Genomic DNA, 16312 nt, shown 5'->3' on the forward strand with positions numbered 1-16312 from the left:
TCTACATCTTAGAAAGATATCCAAAAACTAGAGGGTGTTTAAGAGAAAAGTGACAAGAATGATATAATTTCCTTAAAAAGCACGGTTTTGTGGAAATAGATTGGAATAACTGGAATTATCTTAAAAGGAAAATTAAAAAGAGGCATGATAAAAATACGTGACATAATTGCTAGAAGTAATCCAGAATCTCATTTCTCCCTGACTTAATACAAGAATATGGTAACACATAATTAAATTAAAAGGCAGCAAAAGAACAAAGTGATACACATCAGTTTTCACATAGTATACATTTATACTGTGGAAGTCATTTGATAATATTGAGCTAGAAAAAATGTAAGATTGAAAAGAACTGGATGTTTATGTGTATAACAAGAACGTATGGAGTTAAACTAGCTAAATGCATGTTGCAGGGGAAGTGAGACTTATTTTGAGACTTAAATAGATCTCTAAATACTAGAGACTAGGTGAGATTTTATGAAGCCAGATTGTCAAAAATGTTCCTATTCTGGGTTTTCTGCACCTTCCTCAGGAGGGTTCAAGGGACCCTCTCTGAGGTAGGGTGCTGCACAGGCCTCAGATGTGATTCAGACCCCTTCTGTCCCTGCTCCTAGTGTCACCTAGAGCACGAATTTCACTGTTTCTAGCCCAATAATTGTGATAAAATAGCAACATCAAAATAGTTAGAGCCAGTAGCAGAATTAAAAAGTTCTTGTAAAAGCCTTCACTGAAGAAGCCACACAAAGAATGAAAACAAACAAGCAAGCAAGCAAATCACTGACCTTTTCAACTTGAAAATTGTCAACCAACCAAAGGTTTCCTTGAAATTTGGAAGGAGACATTTCTTCCTGAAGAAAAATCAACTTGTCAAAAGAAAACCAACACTTTCCCAGAATTTTTTCAATTTTAAAATAGAACTTTTTAATCACCCCTACCCCTCAGTTATGCTATATATTCTTGAGCACCATCTACTGGTGCTGCATTATTAATTATTTATGAAAATACAAATCATTTCTCTAATAAAATTCAAATATAAACATATGATCTTTCAAAAGATATTTAAATTTGAGAACACAGAATATAACCTATTATTTATTAAATTCACATTTCCTCTTGATGACAGAGAGAAATTCATACTGGTGAAATTCACTTAGAATCTGAATGCAGTAGAGAAATGTAACATTTCTTAATGGTTTGTAACATACTGGACTGAAAATGTATACAAGTCTATGAAATTATTTCAAATTTACACTCACTCTCAACCTGTTAGAACAACAAAAGATTTTTCTTCTTTTCATATTTAGTATTTATTTAATTTTATAATAGCTGTAATATGGCCAGGATTTTATTTCTTCCCTTCAGATTAAATTAAATCACATTAGCAAGGAAATACCATTCTTATAGAACTTTGGTGTTATGCAGCAAAATCTGTGATGCAGACTAGGAAGTCTACACTTGATAAGGGGATTTTAAAGGGCCTTGGATGTGGGGAACAGACCAGAGCCACTTCTACGTAAGCTAAGAGGCTCCGTAAAAATCCCACTTGAGTCTTACCTGTAAGTTGACTCTATAACCATGGTTTCCATTATTGTGCATAATAAGGTGAAACATCTAAGCGTCTGTAACTCTGCAATCAGTTAAACATGGTTATAATAATCAAGAATTAAGAATAAAATATGAAAGTAATTTTTGAAAAACCTTTTTATGATTTTTTTTTAAATGCATGCCTTCAGTGTTGGAGATAGACTGTCTTTTATTTGCTCAGAGTGACACTGCAGGCTGCAACAGTGACCCTGACTTGAAAAGAGTACCCCTAAGGGTGACAGGTGATTGAGAGAACAGTCCATTCTCCAAACCCACTTGCTTTAAACTGTGGCTTCCCTCTTAAAATTTGCATCAAAAATGTCAGTGAATTATAATTCAAATTAATATTGTGTTGAATTTTGTGCTGTGTTCACTAAAACCTGTACTGAAATCATCTAGTTGCTGTGACCAAGATACCGAAGATCTGCAAGTGCTACTGTAGATTGGAAGGGAAAAAAAAAAAAAAAAAGCAACTAAACAAACCCTTTAATATATTCCATCCAACGTATTAAATTGAGTAAGCCTCATTTTTCTCACTAATACAGAAATTACTTAAAAATATTACTCTCCTCCCTCTTTCCTAGTCTGGATCAAGCCCAACCTTGCTGAAACAATCGCATCGAGTCTAGAAAGCAGCACTGTAAATTTAGCATTCACTATGTTGTGCCTATCCCCACCACACTACTACTGAGCGACATAACACTTCTTTCAGTGCCTTGATACTTTCTTTGTAGTACAGATGGCACCACATGTGCCATGCAGTTCTGACAGTACTCCCGTGAAACAGTGTGGGATTGTATTAATACCTTATTCCTAGGTTTTAACAGAGGTACTCAGACAAATTGCATCTATTTAGTATTTCCAAATGATGTGTATAGGTTCACTTTACATCTGCCCTTCAGACTGTAGTTTGGCTCTAAATGTACATACAGAATAGCACCATTCCAAATACAAATGATCTGCATTTCCAATTTAAACAAATATATTGTTACATTTCTATTTATTTCTATTTTGTAGACTTAAACATACCCTGATTCTCACTTTTAGACCTTCAAAATTCCAGGTTTTTGTTATCTCAAATGCAGCTGCATGACACCTACCAAACAATTTCTGAAGTTGTCCTCAGTTCAAGTAGGAAGGCACCTACAAGTGGATCACGGATATTTCTGTACTTACAAATGGTATAGCTTGTTTTAGAGTTAGTTCCAGTAATTAAAACCTGCATTGTTCAAGTCTAATTGCAACAAATCTTGAGAAGAAATCTGCAGAGTGCTCTGTGCTGCCATCTCATCCCATCCCATCCCATCCCATCCCATCCCATCCCATCCCATCCCATCCCATCCCATCCCATCCCATCCCATCCCTCTGTTCTTCAGCTCCCATTGTTAACCTAAGTATGACTTGTGCAACTTCCATCATTTCCTTCAGTTTGTAGACAAGAGGCCAAGGAGTCTTCCCTCCCAGATTCCTCTCCAGCATTGCCAAGTCTTCTCAAAATTGAAAACCAGAAGTTAATCGCTGGGTTGGGATACCTAGGAGATTGCTGAAGACAATGGTTTACCATACATTGTGTATTTATTAATTTTCATTTCTACTGACAATTAAAGGAGCCACAAGTTACCAATGCCATAGGAAACAGGCAAGAGCATTCATTCAGGATGTTTTTCTTCTGTGACTTACTCTCAAGTTCTTCAATATAAGGGGGGTGAAAAAGGTATTTAAATGCTGCATTGTATGTACACTTCTGATTTGTTCTGTTTCTATCAACCTGCCAATGAAACGAACTTGCCTTGAAGTATTTTAAGCAACATGATGATCACCCACAGATAATACACAGTCTCACTGAATGTGAGAGAATATGATTATCTCTAAGCCCATAACAGTTCAGTTTTCATTGCATTGTATTTGCTGGGCATAGATCATGCACATCTCTCACGTTTTCCTTGGTTTGGGTAGATATTTTTTGGTCTTATTTTGCCAACAGGGGCATAAAGTATTTATGTTTGCAAAAGCTAGAAGGGATGTGGTTTACTGCTTGTACCTATGGAAAATACAGTAAAAAGATATAACCGTGCTTTAGTTTACTCTGGTCAGAAGTGGTCTGTGACCAGTTATACCTCTGATCAGAATTTGTGCAGCGTGTAATTGTAATCATAAAAGCTCTGTGTTACCGGAATTCAAACCTTTCAGGGGCTAGGGCGGGGGTGTAGGGGAGAAAACTGCTTGCTTCAAGGACTGATTGTTTTGGACGTTGTCCAGAAGTTTAAACTTTCGTTTCATTAGGGTGGGTGGGAGGGTGAGTTAAAAACCCCGCAGTCACGTTTCACGCGAACTTTGAAGGCGCAGAGAGGCTGTAACAGGGAGCCGGACCACACAGCCTCGGCAGGGCTTTGTTCTCCTTGCTGAACGGCAGTGGTGGGAGCGCACAGCAGCCAGGCTGCGAACTGGTGACTGACAGCAGTATTTATTAAAATGTCATCTCCTAATTTTCACGCCGGATATCTGCTGTCGCGTCGACTGCCCCGATCTCTCACGCCAGCGGGAAGGGCCAGAGGACAACCCAACCCGCCCTGGGGAGCAGGAGAGACACAGCCCGAGGGGAGGGAGAAAATGCATATACAACCCTACGTAGGTGTTCCAGAATTAAAAAAAAAAAAAAAAAAAAAAAAAAAAAAGGGGGGGGGGGGTGGTGGTGTCTGTCTTATAGCAAGGCTTTTTCCGCGAGGCTCCCCCGCCTTTCGGGCCCCACCCGCCGCTAACAGTGCTACTTCAGCCGCTGTCGCCCCGCAAACTCCGCCTGCAGCCCGGCGGCGAGAGGCGCCGCCGGCCGAGCCCCGCGGGCGGGGGCAGCGCGTCTCCCGCGCCGGTACCGACACTGGGCACCCCGCGCCGGGCAGCCCCGCCGCACCCCCGGCCCCCCCCGCCGCCCCGCTCCCGTGGGCCCCGCGGCACTGGCCGCGCAAGGCAGCCGGCGGCAGCCGGGGAGGGAATGCGGCCGCGATCCGGGCACCGCCGTATCTCCGGCACGGAACAAACACGGCGTTAATTGCAGCCTCGCTGAGAAAATTGCTATTGTTTCCACTCAAAGGCAGGCGGCAGTTTGAAAGGGTTTATCCTCGGAGCCCTGTCAGTTAATCTGCATCGCGGTGCCGAGCTGACAGCTCTTGGGGCTGCGACGGCGGGGGGGTGGTGTGCGGGGGGGGGGGGGGGGGGTGTTGTGCTCTAGCAGAAAGAACAAGAGGAAGGCGATCAAGTGCGGGCTTCCCCCGCCCGTGTCCTCCGCCGTCCCGTGTCCGTCCCCCCGTCCCCGTCCGTCCGTCCCCCCGCCTTCCCCGTTTCCCTCCCTCCCCGCCCGCGAGTTTCTCTTTCGCCGGGGCGCAGCCGGCCCCAGCGCCGGGCACCGAGGACCGAGAAACCTCCCGGCCGCAGCACACGGCGTGTGCCTGGGCCGTGCGCGGCGCCGAGCGCCCGTGACGTGCGAAACGCACCGCGGGCCGCGCTGCCGGCGCCGGGCGGAGCGACGCGCACACGCGCGCACAGGCGCGGAGCGGGGCGCAGCGGCGCGCACGCCACCCCCCGCACCCCCCCGCGCCCAGCGTGCGGCGGAGGGGCGCGCAGGGGGGGAGGGGGGCGCGCAGAGGCGCGCACGCACAGGCCGGCACCCGCGGGGGCTGGCTGGCTGGCTGGCGCTCACGCACACACACGCGCGCTCACGCTCACGCACACGCGCGCACACACACACACACACACACACACACACACACAGACACACACAGAGGCAGCGGCGGAGACGCGCTCTCGCTCCCTCCGTACTCCCTGCGCGCCCGGCGTTCACACCGCTTCCCGACATCGGCAACCAAGGACCCCCCCGCCGCTGTCCGGCCGTTAGTGCCTGAGGGGGAGGAGGAGGGAGGAAAGAGGAATAAGTCTATTAGTAAGAACAACAACAAAACCCACCAACAAATCTGCACTAGCGCCTTAGTCCTCCTCTCAGACCGTCGCCTGCCTGGCATCGCCGCTCATCGGGCTGCTGTGCTGAGACTTTGTTTCATGTAAAAAAAAAAAAAAAAACAGCAAAAAACAACAAAAAAACCCCAAAAGCCAACAAAAAAAACCTTCGCTTGCTCAGCCACTTCCATTTTTTTCCCCTGCAGTCTCGCTGGTTTGAGGTGGTTTTTTGGTTTTTTTTTTTTTCATTTTCTTTCCCTTCATGTGGTTGGATTTGGTGGATCCGGAGCCAGAGCTGCTTTTTTTCTTCGGTGGGGTGTGTGTGTGGCGTGCGGGGGTTTTGTCGCTGCGTTTTTTATCTTCTGCTGCTTTTTTTAATCTTGGTTTTGAACCTGAGCCGGGGAAAATGGGAAACGGTGCTTCCGACAGAAGGGGAATCTCTCCATCACTGTTGTTGGGACGTGTGCCTGTGGTGCTAGTGGTTTAGAGAAATAGCCTGACAGCTTTCGGAGTGGAAGGTAAGGGTGCCCGGGGCATTTCCATTTCCCATTTCCAGGGATTACGACTGGAGAGCTTTTAGCCTGGGATTCCGGGGAGGAGGCGGCGGAGGAGGGGGACAGGCTGTTGCTGAAGGATAGAGAGAGAGACAGCACATACAAAATGATCTCCGCATTTACTTCAGCGCTGCAGTTTAAAAGTTAGAGAAGTCCTTTTTGCGACAGGTCTGCTTCCCTGAGAGTAATTGCCAGCGAGACCGAGAAAACCTGAGGTTTGTGCACGATTGGGGTAATTTTGGAGGGGGGTGAGGGGGATGTTAGGTTAATAGGAAGTTAAAATAAGAGAAGTCAGTGGGTCTTCTGTTGGGGGGAAAAAAATAAGTGGAGTGATGGCGCCGTCTATGTTCGGCTAAACTACAGTGTCACCTAGAAAATCAGTTTGGGGAATATCCAAACTAAACGCCCGTTTGCTTTTCAGCAGAAGAGGATTCTCCCCCTTCCCAAATGGGCAACCTTAAACCTCTGTGGCCGTTCTTTAACCCCCTCCTCCATGGGAAAGAAAGATCTTTTTAATCTGAGTGCCTAATCCTTGCAGTGAGCAGATTCACTCTTGTATTTAGCAATACTGCAAACTAACCGACTTGCTGCTGGCACACTCAATTCGGGTGTGCGTGTGCAATGCACACAGGGAGAGGGAGATTAAGACAAGGTTGTGTTTCAGTAGCCTTGCATGAACAAACACACAACTAAAATGAGGGCTATTTGATTACATTTCTTCACAGAAAACAGCCTAGCACTGCAGAAGTCTTTATTTTTCTAGTGCAAATATTACATAGGATGGGAAAAGTCAGAGGCTTTTTTCCTTTTCAAACAGAAAAGCAAATAAGCCCCCTTTTTGCTTTCCAGATTATAGAATTAATCCTTTTTCATGGGTGGAATTCCTAATTTAGACACTTATTGTCACATTGGCTTTCAACGCCTACACCATCCTGAATAACACTGCGCAGAACTGCATTGCCTGCAAAGTGCTTCAGCAGAGGGAAAATTGTTTCCAGAATTCCCAATAAGTTTCTCTTTTTTAAAACCTTAAATGCTGTACCAACCCTATTTGGAGAAGAAGGACCATGTTATTCTTTGAGATGGACACTCAGAAAGGAGAAAATCCGACCGTGTGGATAGACCCGGCAGCATCTCTGCTTTTTTTTTTTTTTTAAACCTCCACTATAGAGGGTTAGAGTTGGTGCTGCTTTGCCCATTTCAAGACTCAGAGTTTGAATTATAATCTAGGAGATACGAAAATCTCTTCAAGGGAGCTTAATCTGGTGACTTGCTGTGTGTTACGCAATGGGAAACAGAAGATGCCTTGCTGTTTGGTGAGGAGATGAAAAGCTAGTCAAAGACACAGATCAAAACTCAGTAGCGGTGCCTGTGTGTGTATGTCTGCCTCTGCTTACAGAGCAACAGTGGAAAAGACTGCAATCTAGAGAGTTTTAAAATTAGCTTGCCATCACTTCTGTCTGCTTGCATTTGACAGCAGAAGGCACTCATTTGTAAGAGATAAGAAACTTCTCAAAGGTTAATGCTGAAAACGTTCAATCTGAATTTTTTGGATAACGTTACGGAGGTAAATATAACTAAGGTTCGCTTTATTAACCTAGGCCACTGTTAAGAGAACAGAGCATGTGGAAGCTGTAACGGTTGACAGGTGCAGTAAAACAGCTTTATTTGGAGATACTGGCAGAGAAAATGCAATATGTCTTTCATCATTCAAACGCACATCTGCAAAACACAGCTAATCAGGCAGCACAAGATAGTCGTAATAAGAGGGCAAGTGCAGTCCAATAGGTGCAGAGATCCTGCTGTAGCACTGGCAGCTGTATACAGATACCGGTTGTAGATACTAATACAGTGATCCATTTTATATATCCTAAGAGGTTGTAGCAGGCTGAAATTATCTTAAAAAGCTGTCGTTTAGTGGTAGTGTCAGACCAGCACTAGTTTCATCTCTCTGTCTTTGTTTCTTTGTCCAATAGTCTCAACATTTTATTAATACATTAATCTCAGTATTTCCTGCCTGGGTTTTCTTTTTATAGAGACCTCTGTATACTAGGTGTCCAGAGCAAAGGCATGGAGGCATATGTGAGAAAATGTTCCCATCTGTAACAAATAATAATTTGCGTGTTTTTAAATTATAGCTGTAGTTCTTCACTGTTACTTCTCAGACTAAATAGAAGAATAATATATAAGAACAGATGCTACTGGCTTTCTTGTGCTATTCCGGTGAAATTCTACATGTGCATATTGTGTATGCACGTATATGACTATAGCAGACTACTTATTTACTTTTCGAATAAATAAATAAATAAATAAAATGCCCTTTTCTTTGTCTGCCGGGTAAGGCGTCTAGGTTTTAACCTAAAAGTTGAGCAGTTCTAGTCCACGCCATGATGACTACATCCTAGACGGTAGAGGACATTCCTATTAATAATCTAATAGATGTTGTTTTTTAATTTGCCTGTTGAAGACTTGGCTGTTGCGGTGGCCACGTGATGGCGCTGTGCACACAGCGGCAAAACCGTTCCTTGCGTTATAAAATAAAAATTACCTGCCCTTCTTTCTGAAAGGGGCTCTAACTGCAAGCTTGAAAACAGCTGGCTCGAATATTGGAAGGAGTTTGGTTTTCAATGCGTGAAGAATTCTACTTGCATTTTTATTTCGTTTCATCTCCTGCAGGCCAAATGACATAGGATGAAGGCTGTTCGTAATTTGCTGATTTATATATTTTCCACCTATCTACTGGTTATGTTTGGATTTAATGCTGCCCAAGACTTCTGGTGTTCCACGCTGGTGAAGGGGGTCATTTATGGATCATATTCTGTAAGTGAAATGTTTCCTAAAAACTTCACAAACTGCACTTGGACGCTGGAAAATCCAGATCCGACCAAATACAGTATTTACCTGAAATTTTCCAAAAAGGACTTCAGCTGCTCCAACTTTTCCCTCTTGGCTTATCAGTTTGATCATTTTTCCCATGAAAAAATAAAGGATCTTTTGAAAAATAACCATTCTATAATGCAGCTCTGCGATTCCAAGAATGCTTTTGTATTTCTGCAGTATGATAAGAATTTTATTCAGATACGCCGCGTCTATCCTATCGATTTCCCAGGATTACACAAAAAAGAAGAAGACCAAAAATCCTTCTTTGAGTTTTTGGTGTTGAACAAGGTGAGCCCAAGCCAGTTTGGGTGCCATGTGTTATGCACTTGGTTGGAGAGCTGCTTGAAATCCGAGAACGGGAGAACCGAGTCCTGTGGGATCATGTATACAAAATGCACCTGCCCTCAGCATTTGGGAGAATGGGGAATAGACGACCAGTCCCTGGTGTTGCTCAATAACGTGGTGCTGCCCCTCAACGAGCAGACGGAGGGCTGCCTGACCCAGGAGCTGCAAACCACCCAGGTCTGCAACCTCACCAGAGAAGCCAAACGGCCGCCAAAAGAAGGTAGGTGCTTCTTGGAGAGGGGGATAAATCCCACACCGGTGTGTAGGTCCTGCTTCTGGCTCTCCTTGACACTCACATTGATTTGACTTGCCCTCCACTCCAGCTTGCCTCTAAATGAGGCGAAAGGGCTGGAGAAGATGCAGATTCCATCAGGGAAGGGAGAGCTGCATTTTTGTTTCTAAATTGGCCTAACCTTCAGCATATACTTCTGCTGAGCACTGTTTAAACTCCTCATAAGTAGGATCCATCTGTTTTCAGCCCCCACTTACAGTAATGCCCACAGGTGGTGAGCCAGGAATCGCTCTCCCCCTCACCACCTCTTTACTGCAACCACCCAACTTACAAAATCTTGGCCCTCTTGATATGATCCCTTGACTTTGCAAGGAAAACGTTTCCAAAGGCATGCGGGCAACCTGACTAAAAAGACCAAGATACTTACCATGGTCAGGAAACCCCGGTCCCAACTGGGCCAGACCTCAACAACCTAAAACCAAACAAAAAGCAAATGTAGTTCTGCGGAGCCCTCTGCCTGAGATGCCCAGAGATGTGAGGCACGACGCACAGACAAGATACGCTGTTTTGACCTGCTGGGAGCTCTGCAAAGGGGCCACCGGCTGCTGCTGCACCCCTTCTCCAGGCGGCCTCGGCTCCAGGAGATGAAGGCTTTGAATCTCATAGCAGTATTATTAAGAGGGGGGTTGTTGTGTCAGTCCCAGCAGCTGCTTCGTGTCCCTGCTAGAAAAACGGGGGCTGTAGAAGGGTGGGAAGACAGGGGGTCCAGCAATTAGCATGGCTTCATACCTCCTGTTTTGGTGTCCTGACATTTTGGGGAGGTTGAGGGGTGATTTCGGGAAGGAAACTGGGGGGATGAGAGACAGGGAAAGCGCAGGCTGAACACAGACCGGGGGCTCTGGCTGCAACCTATGGGCAAGGGGGTCCTTCAGAGCAGCCTTGCGGGAATGGGAGAAAGAGAGGATGTGCCCATGCGGCAAGGGATAAATCATCGAGCCCAGGGTATTGCATTTTAATGCAGGAAATGTTCTCTCTCTCCTTGTTTTCTGCATAGCCACAAAGCTCCCGGTCTGTGGCGAGGCAGTGCCAAGCTCCCAGCCCCCCTAATAGAAGTTGCTTTGTGGAGGAATGTAACATTGACACGTTGTTAGGAGAGGATTTTCTTTAAGGGCAGCCAAGCCCCAGTGCTGTGGGAGAAGAAAAGCTGAACTTGCTCCAGCTGCCGCGGTGCCAGCGGCCGCGGGCAGGGCCGGGGGGGAGGGGAGGGGTGGGGGACACTTTCGGTGTCCTGCAGGTCAGCGCCTCTCCCAGCGCCCAGCGGCTCGGAGCCCAGGGAACACAGCGATCTTAAATGCCGGGGAAGATCCTCTCCCGTAAAAAAAAAAAAAACACCTCCCAGAGAAGCCTGTGCAGCGGCAGGGATGGTATTTAACATCGTTTAGAGCTAATTAGTGCCCTGGGAGGCGGAGGCAGCCCCGGTGGCGGAGCCCCGGGGCGCAGCAGGCAGAGCCGGGGCCGGGGGGAGCCGCAGGCGCTGCGCGGAGGCGGCCGCCTCGGCCCGCGCGGGTGCGCGGGGGCTCGCACCGCCGCTGAGCGGGCCCTAAAAGTTAGGTGGGAGGCGCTGCTTGCACCCCCTCCACCTCTGTCCCGTGCCACATGGGGGGCACGGGGAAGCCACGGAGCCCGTTAGAAAATACAAAAACGCCTCAGACCCAAAGGCGCGCAGGAGACGCACCCGCGGTAGCAGCCCCGCGCAAGTCTAGCGGCGCCCCGCGGCAGGGGCGGGCGGCCCTTCCCCCGGCCCCGGCGCGGCCGGAGCCTCTCCCACGGCGGGAGAAAGGCGCATTCCGCCCCCCCCCCGGTTTCCCCCCTGAGGTACCACCTCGTTGGCGGGGCTGGGGGCGGGGGCGTGCGAGCGCGGGAAGTGGGGGGGGGGGGGGGGGGGGGGGGCCTCCGGGCACCGGGGCCTTTCGTACCGCTCGCAAAAATACGCTGAATTCCAGGGGGATGCGTCTCTCCCAGTTAAAGCACCTGTTTGTGAAATGTGCTTAGTGGAAAGGACAGAAGCGGCTTAGGGCAAACACTTTTTTTTTTTTTTTCCTTAAATTTTGAATCACGTTCCCAACCTATTTTGCTTCCAATTTCAGACGTATTTTAATTCTTGCCCCGAGTTGCGGGTTTTCCTGGATATGAGCTTGAGAAACAGGATTGGTAGAGGGGGTGGAAATTTTGTTTGGTAGGTGGAAGGTTTCCTTCACTTGTTTTTCACTGTATTTAGTGTTTTTTTGGTGTTGCTGAGAATTTTAACACAATTATTCCAATGTTTAATTACTTTAATACACTTGGAAATTGTTCATCAGATTGTTACTAGAAGTTCTAATCAGTTAGCAAATTAAGCCTCACAGTACTTTTCAGTGATAGTACACTCTTTTGTCTTCTGCTCAGTGTTTAAAGCATTTCTCCCCTTTCCTCAGAAGGCTAAAAATCTGCAAGTGTTGTGTCTTTGTCTTCTGTAGATACAGTCGCATTTATCAAGCACATCAGTGACTGTATTTGCATGTATAAAGCTGGTCTGTGGTTCAGTTGGAGGCTTTATTGAGGGATCAAAATGTAGAATATTCTGGCCACAAACATAACACAATTCATCACTTGTGTCAGCAGACATTTAGGCAAGAAATGCAGATTTTGTTTTCACAGGCAACCTGGCTCAAGTTATATCGGCACAGGTAGCAAAAATGAGGTTGACCAACAACTAAGAGAATGGTTTCCTGTTGTTAGAGTTCATAGTAACAACTGAATGTGCAATTTTCTTAGTATAAGTTGTGTTTTGAGGGGAATGGAGTTTTCACTGTGAGAGTGCTTCAGACTTGGTAAGGTTGTGTTTTATGAATTCACGTATTACTTTAAGGTTTGGTGGTGACATTGCCTAGCAATGACTTTTGGAAAGGAACTGCAAAGACCTGACAGCTTTCTAAAGTATTATGCCTACCCTCCCATCCTTCAGATTGGCTTTCATCAAGCTTGACTGTATGAAGTACAAAATCTTTCCCCAAAACTATTTCCAGTCACTTTTTAGAACCTTAATGTAAATAGAGAGCATTTAGATTAAAGCTTACTGTTTCTCTTTTGAACCTCTGAAGATTTTTACAATTTTGTATATGATAAATGGCTTAGGAAAATGGATGAAAGTCAGTATTTTTCTTTTTTTAAAAAATGTTGCATTTTACAAAAGATGTGACAAGTATACAATGGATGATTGTGTTTCTGAAAGTGCTGAAGTGTTGAACAATAAAAGGAACTAGGACAAAAAAGGAAGCTGTAAGTATTATTCTTTTAATAAAATGGTTTGGAAATATGTGGTTTAATCAGCATTTCTTCCATAGGCAGATCATCTTTGGTGTCACTGATTAAAGCAATATTGAAAATCGCCACATTTTAACTAAGACCCAGTTTCATTGTATCTTGATCCTTTTCCGTAGCCTTACATCTGAGGTGCTTAGCCTGGATCAAAGCCCTAGCAAATAGATCTCAGTGAACACTCTGGCAGGGTCCTGAATTTATGGGCTCAGGGGAATTCGTTCTCTTGATCTTCAGTGCTGTGACTGAAGTGTCTCATGAAGTTTCTCTCGGTAAGACAGGGCTCATTTCCAACTTTAGTGGACCAGTAAAGCCTTTGCATGTAGTCAGTCCATACAATTCTATCAATGATGACAATAGGAATGCAAAAATGTCTTTTCTTACTGTGACCGTTAAAAAGCCATAATGTTATTGTGGGGTTTTATAATAGTTACTTAGACAGAAATTAGGAGAGAATTTTTCCCTCTGTTTTACTGCCATATCTGGCAGGGGCCCTCACAAAACAATGAAAATAATTCTTTCGTCCTCTTACTTTCATCCAACAGAAGAAAAGAAGAGAGGGGATATTCACATTAATTAAATCTTGGCATTTGGAGTTTCAGGCTTAATCATGTATATCTTTTTCAGCCACTCTAAAATTATTTTAGTAGGGATTTTTTAATATGCTAAAAATGTAGCATTGGTCTACTTTGTCACAAATTCTAACAGCTCACTGTGTACCAGCATCTCAATATTTAGCAACTAATTATTTATTTTTTTCCAGATTTCAAATCTGAAAACAATGGGGATATCTTAACAGAGGTTTTACTATAATAGATGTCTATTTAGAACAGTAATCTATGACACACTGTTGAATAATAGTAAGATGTAGGATGCAGATAGTTTTGTGATGCTTTCATGGCATGTATACATTTTTTTATATGTCATTTGTGAATGCCCGTTTCCTCTTTCACAGATTTAACATGAATTTATAATATTCATCACATGCCCAGAGGTCACTAGCTGGCTAGGTAGGCTGAACACCCCTAGTCAGAAAGTCATAGGCAGTAATAACATGTCATAGCATGTCTCCATCAGAGGATTTAAACTGTTAGTGCAGGATTTGTTTAGGAAGATCAAAAATTAGAAAATGGAGTCATAACAACCATACACTTCTACAGGGATATTTAATGTTTAGTATGCAACAACTATTTGAGACTAAAGCAAGATTTAGAAAATCCAAAATAAATAAAACTGTTATCCAGACTATGGAATGAGTACAGTAACATAATTGGAAGACTCTTAATAGTTTTTATATCCCACTGCTTTCTGTGGTTCTTTTATCCATTAGTTCAAAGGGACAAAGGAAGATGAACACTAATGGAAGAACAGGCCTTCTAATTTTTGTGAAAGGTTTTTTTCATTACGACTTATAATATACTGTTTAAAAACTTCAAACTGATATACTAAAATAACCTGTTACCATTCAGGTTATAAGCGGTTTGCTATAACACTGTTATAAGCAGTTTGATCTCAGTAAAAATCTAGAATGTAAAGAAAAATAATTTCACTTTAAATAATTTTTTACATGATCATTGTTTGTCCTAAAATGTTCACAGATCATGTTCCTCCAAAATCATCATAGAAACTTTCATTAAATCGGTTAGAGACATTGTGTTTCTTCTTTATGAGTCTGGTTCCCAGTTGAACAAATGTTTCAGAATCTCCTACGGTTTCCAATGTGCTTCATATAATGCCCTTTTTGACTTACTTCACTGAAAGAAAACAATCGCCCTAAACATTTATATTCCTAGTAAATATTTGGGTCACTCTGGACCACTCATAATAGGATGCTCGTAATAGGACCACTCATAATATCAGAGCCATGTAAGTTTGATTTCAGATTCTTTTTCTTGAAGCGATGCACTATAGAAAAATCATGAATGACCAGAATCTCTTTTAATCAATAAGCCCTACCTTTGTTTTCAAGGATTATATGCTTTTATCACTAATGATTGTACTTCAGTTTGTGCTGTATTGATCATTTCCACCTGATTTACTTCAGTAAACTATGAAACTTCTTGTTTTGATGTAAAGTTTAGAAGTTTGTGTGCAAAAGTAATCAGCACTTCACATTTGTGTACTGAATTTGGTGGGATTTGGATCAATCCATAAGTGAATTTTCTGATACCTTCAAAAAGGAAAATAACCAGACAATTTCCTTTGTTGTAAGAAAAGCCTATATAAATGGCTTTGCTTGCAGTTATTTAAATGCTTTATTAGAAATATACTTGGTTTTATATATACGTCTGAGCGGTAATTTCTTTGGTATCCCAGATCCTGTCAGTATTTTGTTCAGCACTTCTCACACTAACAAGATGGCATATTACTTATTTTGTGGGAAAGGTCAGCCTACTGCAGTCAAGTGTTTGCCCTGCCTTCAGCAAGATCACAAATGTACTGTGTAGGATCTGAATATCAGTTTTTCATGAGCTCATTGCTTGCTTAAAACGTTCATGGCTTCAGTTAGTATGTTGGAAGCTGTGTTATAACCAAAAAAACCAGGATTTTGGTTCCCCAGACTGCCATTTTTGCTTGAACTAAACCTCAATTTATGTGTATTAGTGCACGTCAGACATTGTGGAGACCTGTTCTCAGCTGGGCACAAATGCTGATAGAGACCTCCACTCTAAAAACCATAGAACATAAATAGGAGCCAGTGATAAAGAATGGGGAAGGGATATAAAGAAATGAAGTGTTCAGACTGAAGTCAAAGCATATCCAAATTAGGAACAGAATTCTGACTCTCTTGCTGCTGGCTCCAGTGACCAAGTACTCAACAGTACTGAGTCCTGTACCATCGAATATTTCAGACCAGTCATGCCTTCGTTGTTTGCCTTTCTCATACCAGTAAGCCGTGCCTTTTTTCTTCAAATACTTTTATTACATTTTGCCTTGGTGAGCAGAATATACAATATATTTGCTGTATTTTAGACCTTGTCCTCTGATTTGCTTGTGCTTTTGACAAATGTGGAAGTGTTCAAGTGTAGAACAGCCATTAACAGAAGTTAATGGTGATTCTGTTTACACAGTGGGATTTCAGTTATTAGGTCTCAGTGACATTACATGGAATTATATTATGACATAATGCAGGTACTGCATTTCTTCTTACTATGCAGTGTTTTATACCTACATATTTATAATTTATACATTTATATAATACAGTGATTATATGACCTGTTACATTTAATATGTTCTCCTGTGCTCTTTGTAAAGCAATTTATCCCCTTCTGTTCAAATCTATCCATATTGCTGTTTTGTTTAGTTTTCTATTTGCAAAAGCATGCAAGAATCTGCTTTGTGTGTTGGTATACACAGAGGAATTTTCAGAGGAGACTTTCTTTTTCTCAGGGAATTAATTTTATGAAGTTCATTC

At 43.6% G+C, this 16312-nt stretch overlaps 1 protein-coding gene across 6 annotated transcripts in view; it reads left to right on the plus strand.

Moving 5' to 3' along the window:
• Positions 1-5242: 5242 nt before the first annotated feature.
• ADGRB3 (adhesion G protein-coupled receptor B3) overlaps positions 5243-16312 on the plus strand; it is a 486594-nt gene continuing 475524 nt past the window's right edge. For 2 of the 6 annotated variants that reach the window (XM_074861800.1, XM_074861805.1), the window contains exons 1-2: positions 5245-6047; positions 8760-9528. In XM_074861800.1, coding sequence (XP_074717901.1) covers positions 8775-9528 — 754 coding nt within the window. In that variant the 5' untranslated portion in view covers positions 5245-6047; positions 8760-8774. Of the gene's footprint in view, positions 6048-7230; positions 7651-8759; positions 9529-16312 lie in introns of those variants that run through there. The other 4 variants (XM_074861803.1, XM_074861802.1, XM_074861801.1 and 1 more) reach the window with 4 other exon arrangements.

The sequence above is a fragment of the Strix uralensis genome, chromosome 3 (assembly GCF_047716275.1).
Source record: "Strix uralensis isolate ZFMK-TIS-50842 chromosome 3, bStrUra1, whole genome shotgun sequence".
NCBI lineage: Eukaryota > Metazoa > Chordata > Aves > Strigiformes > Strigidae > Strix > Strix uralensis.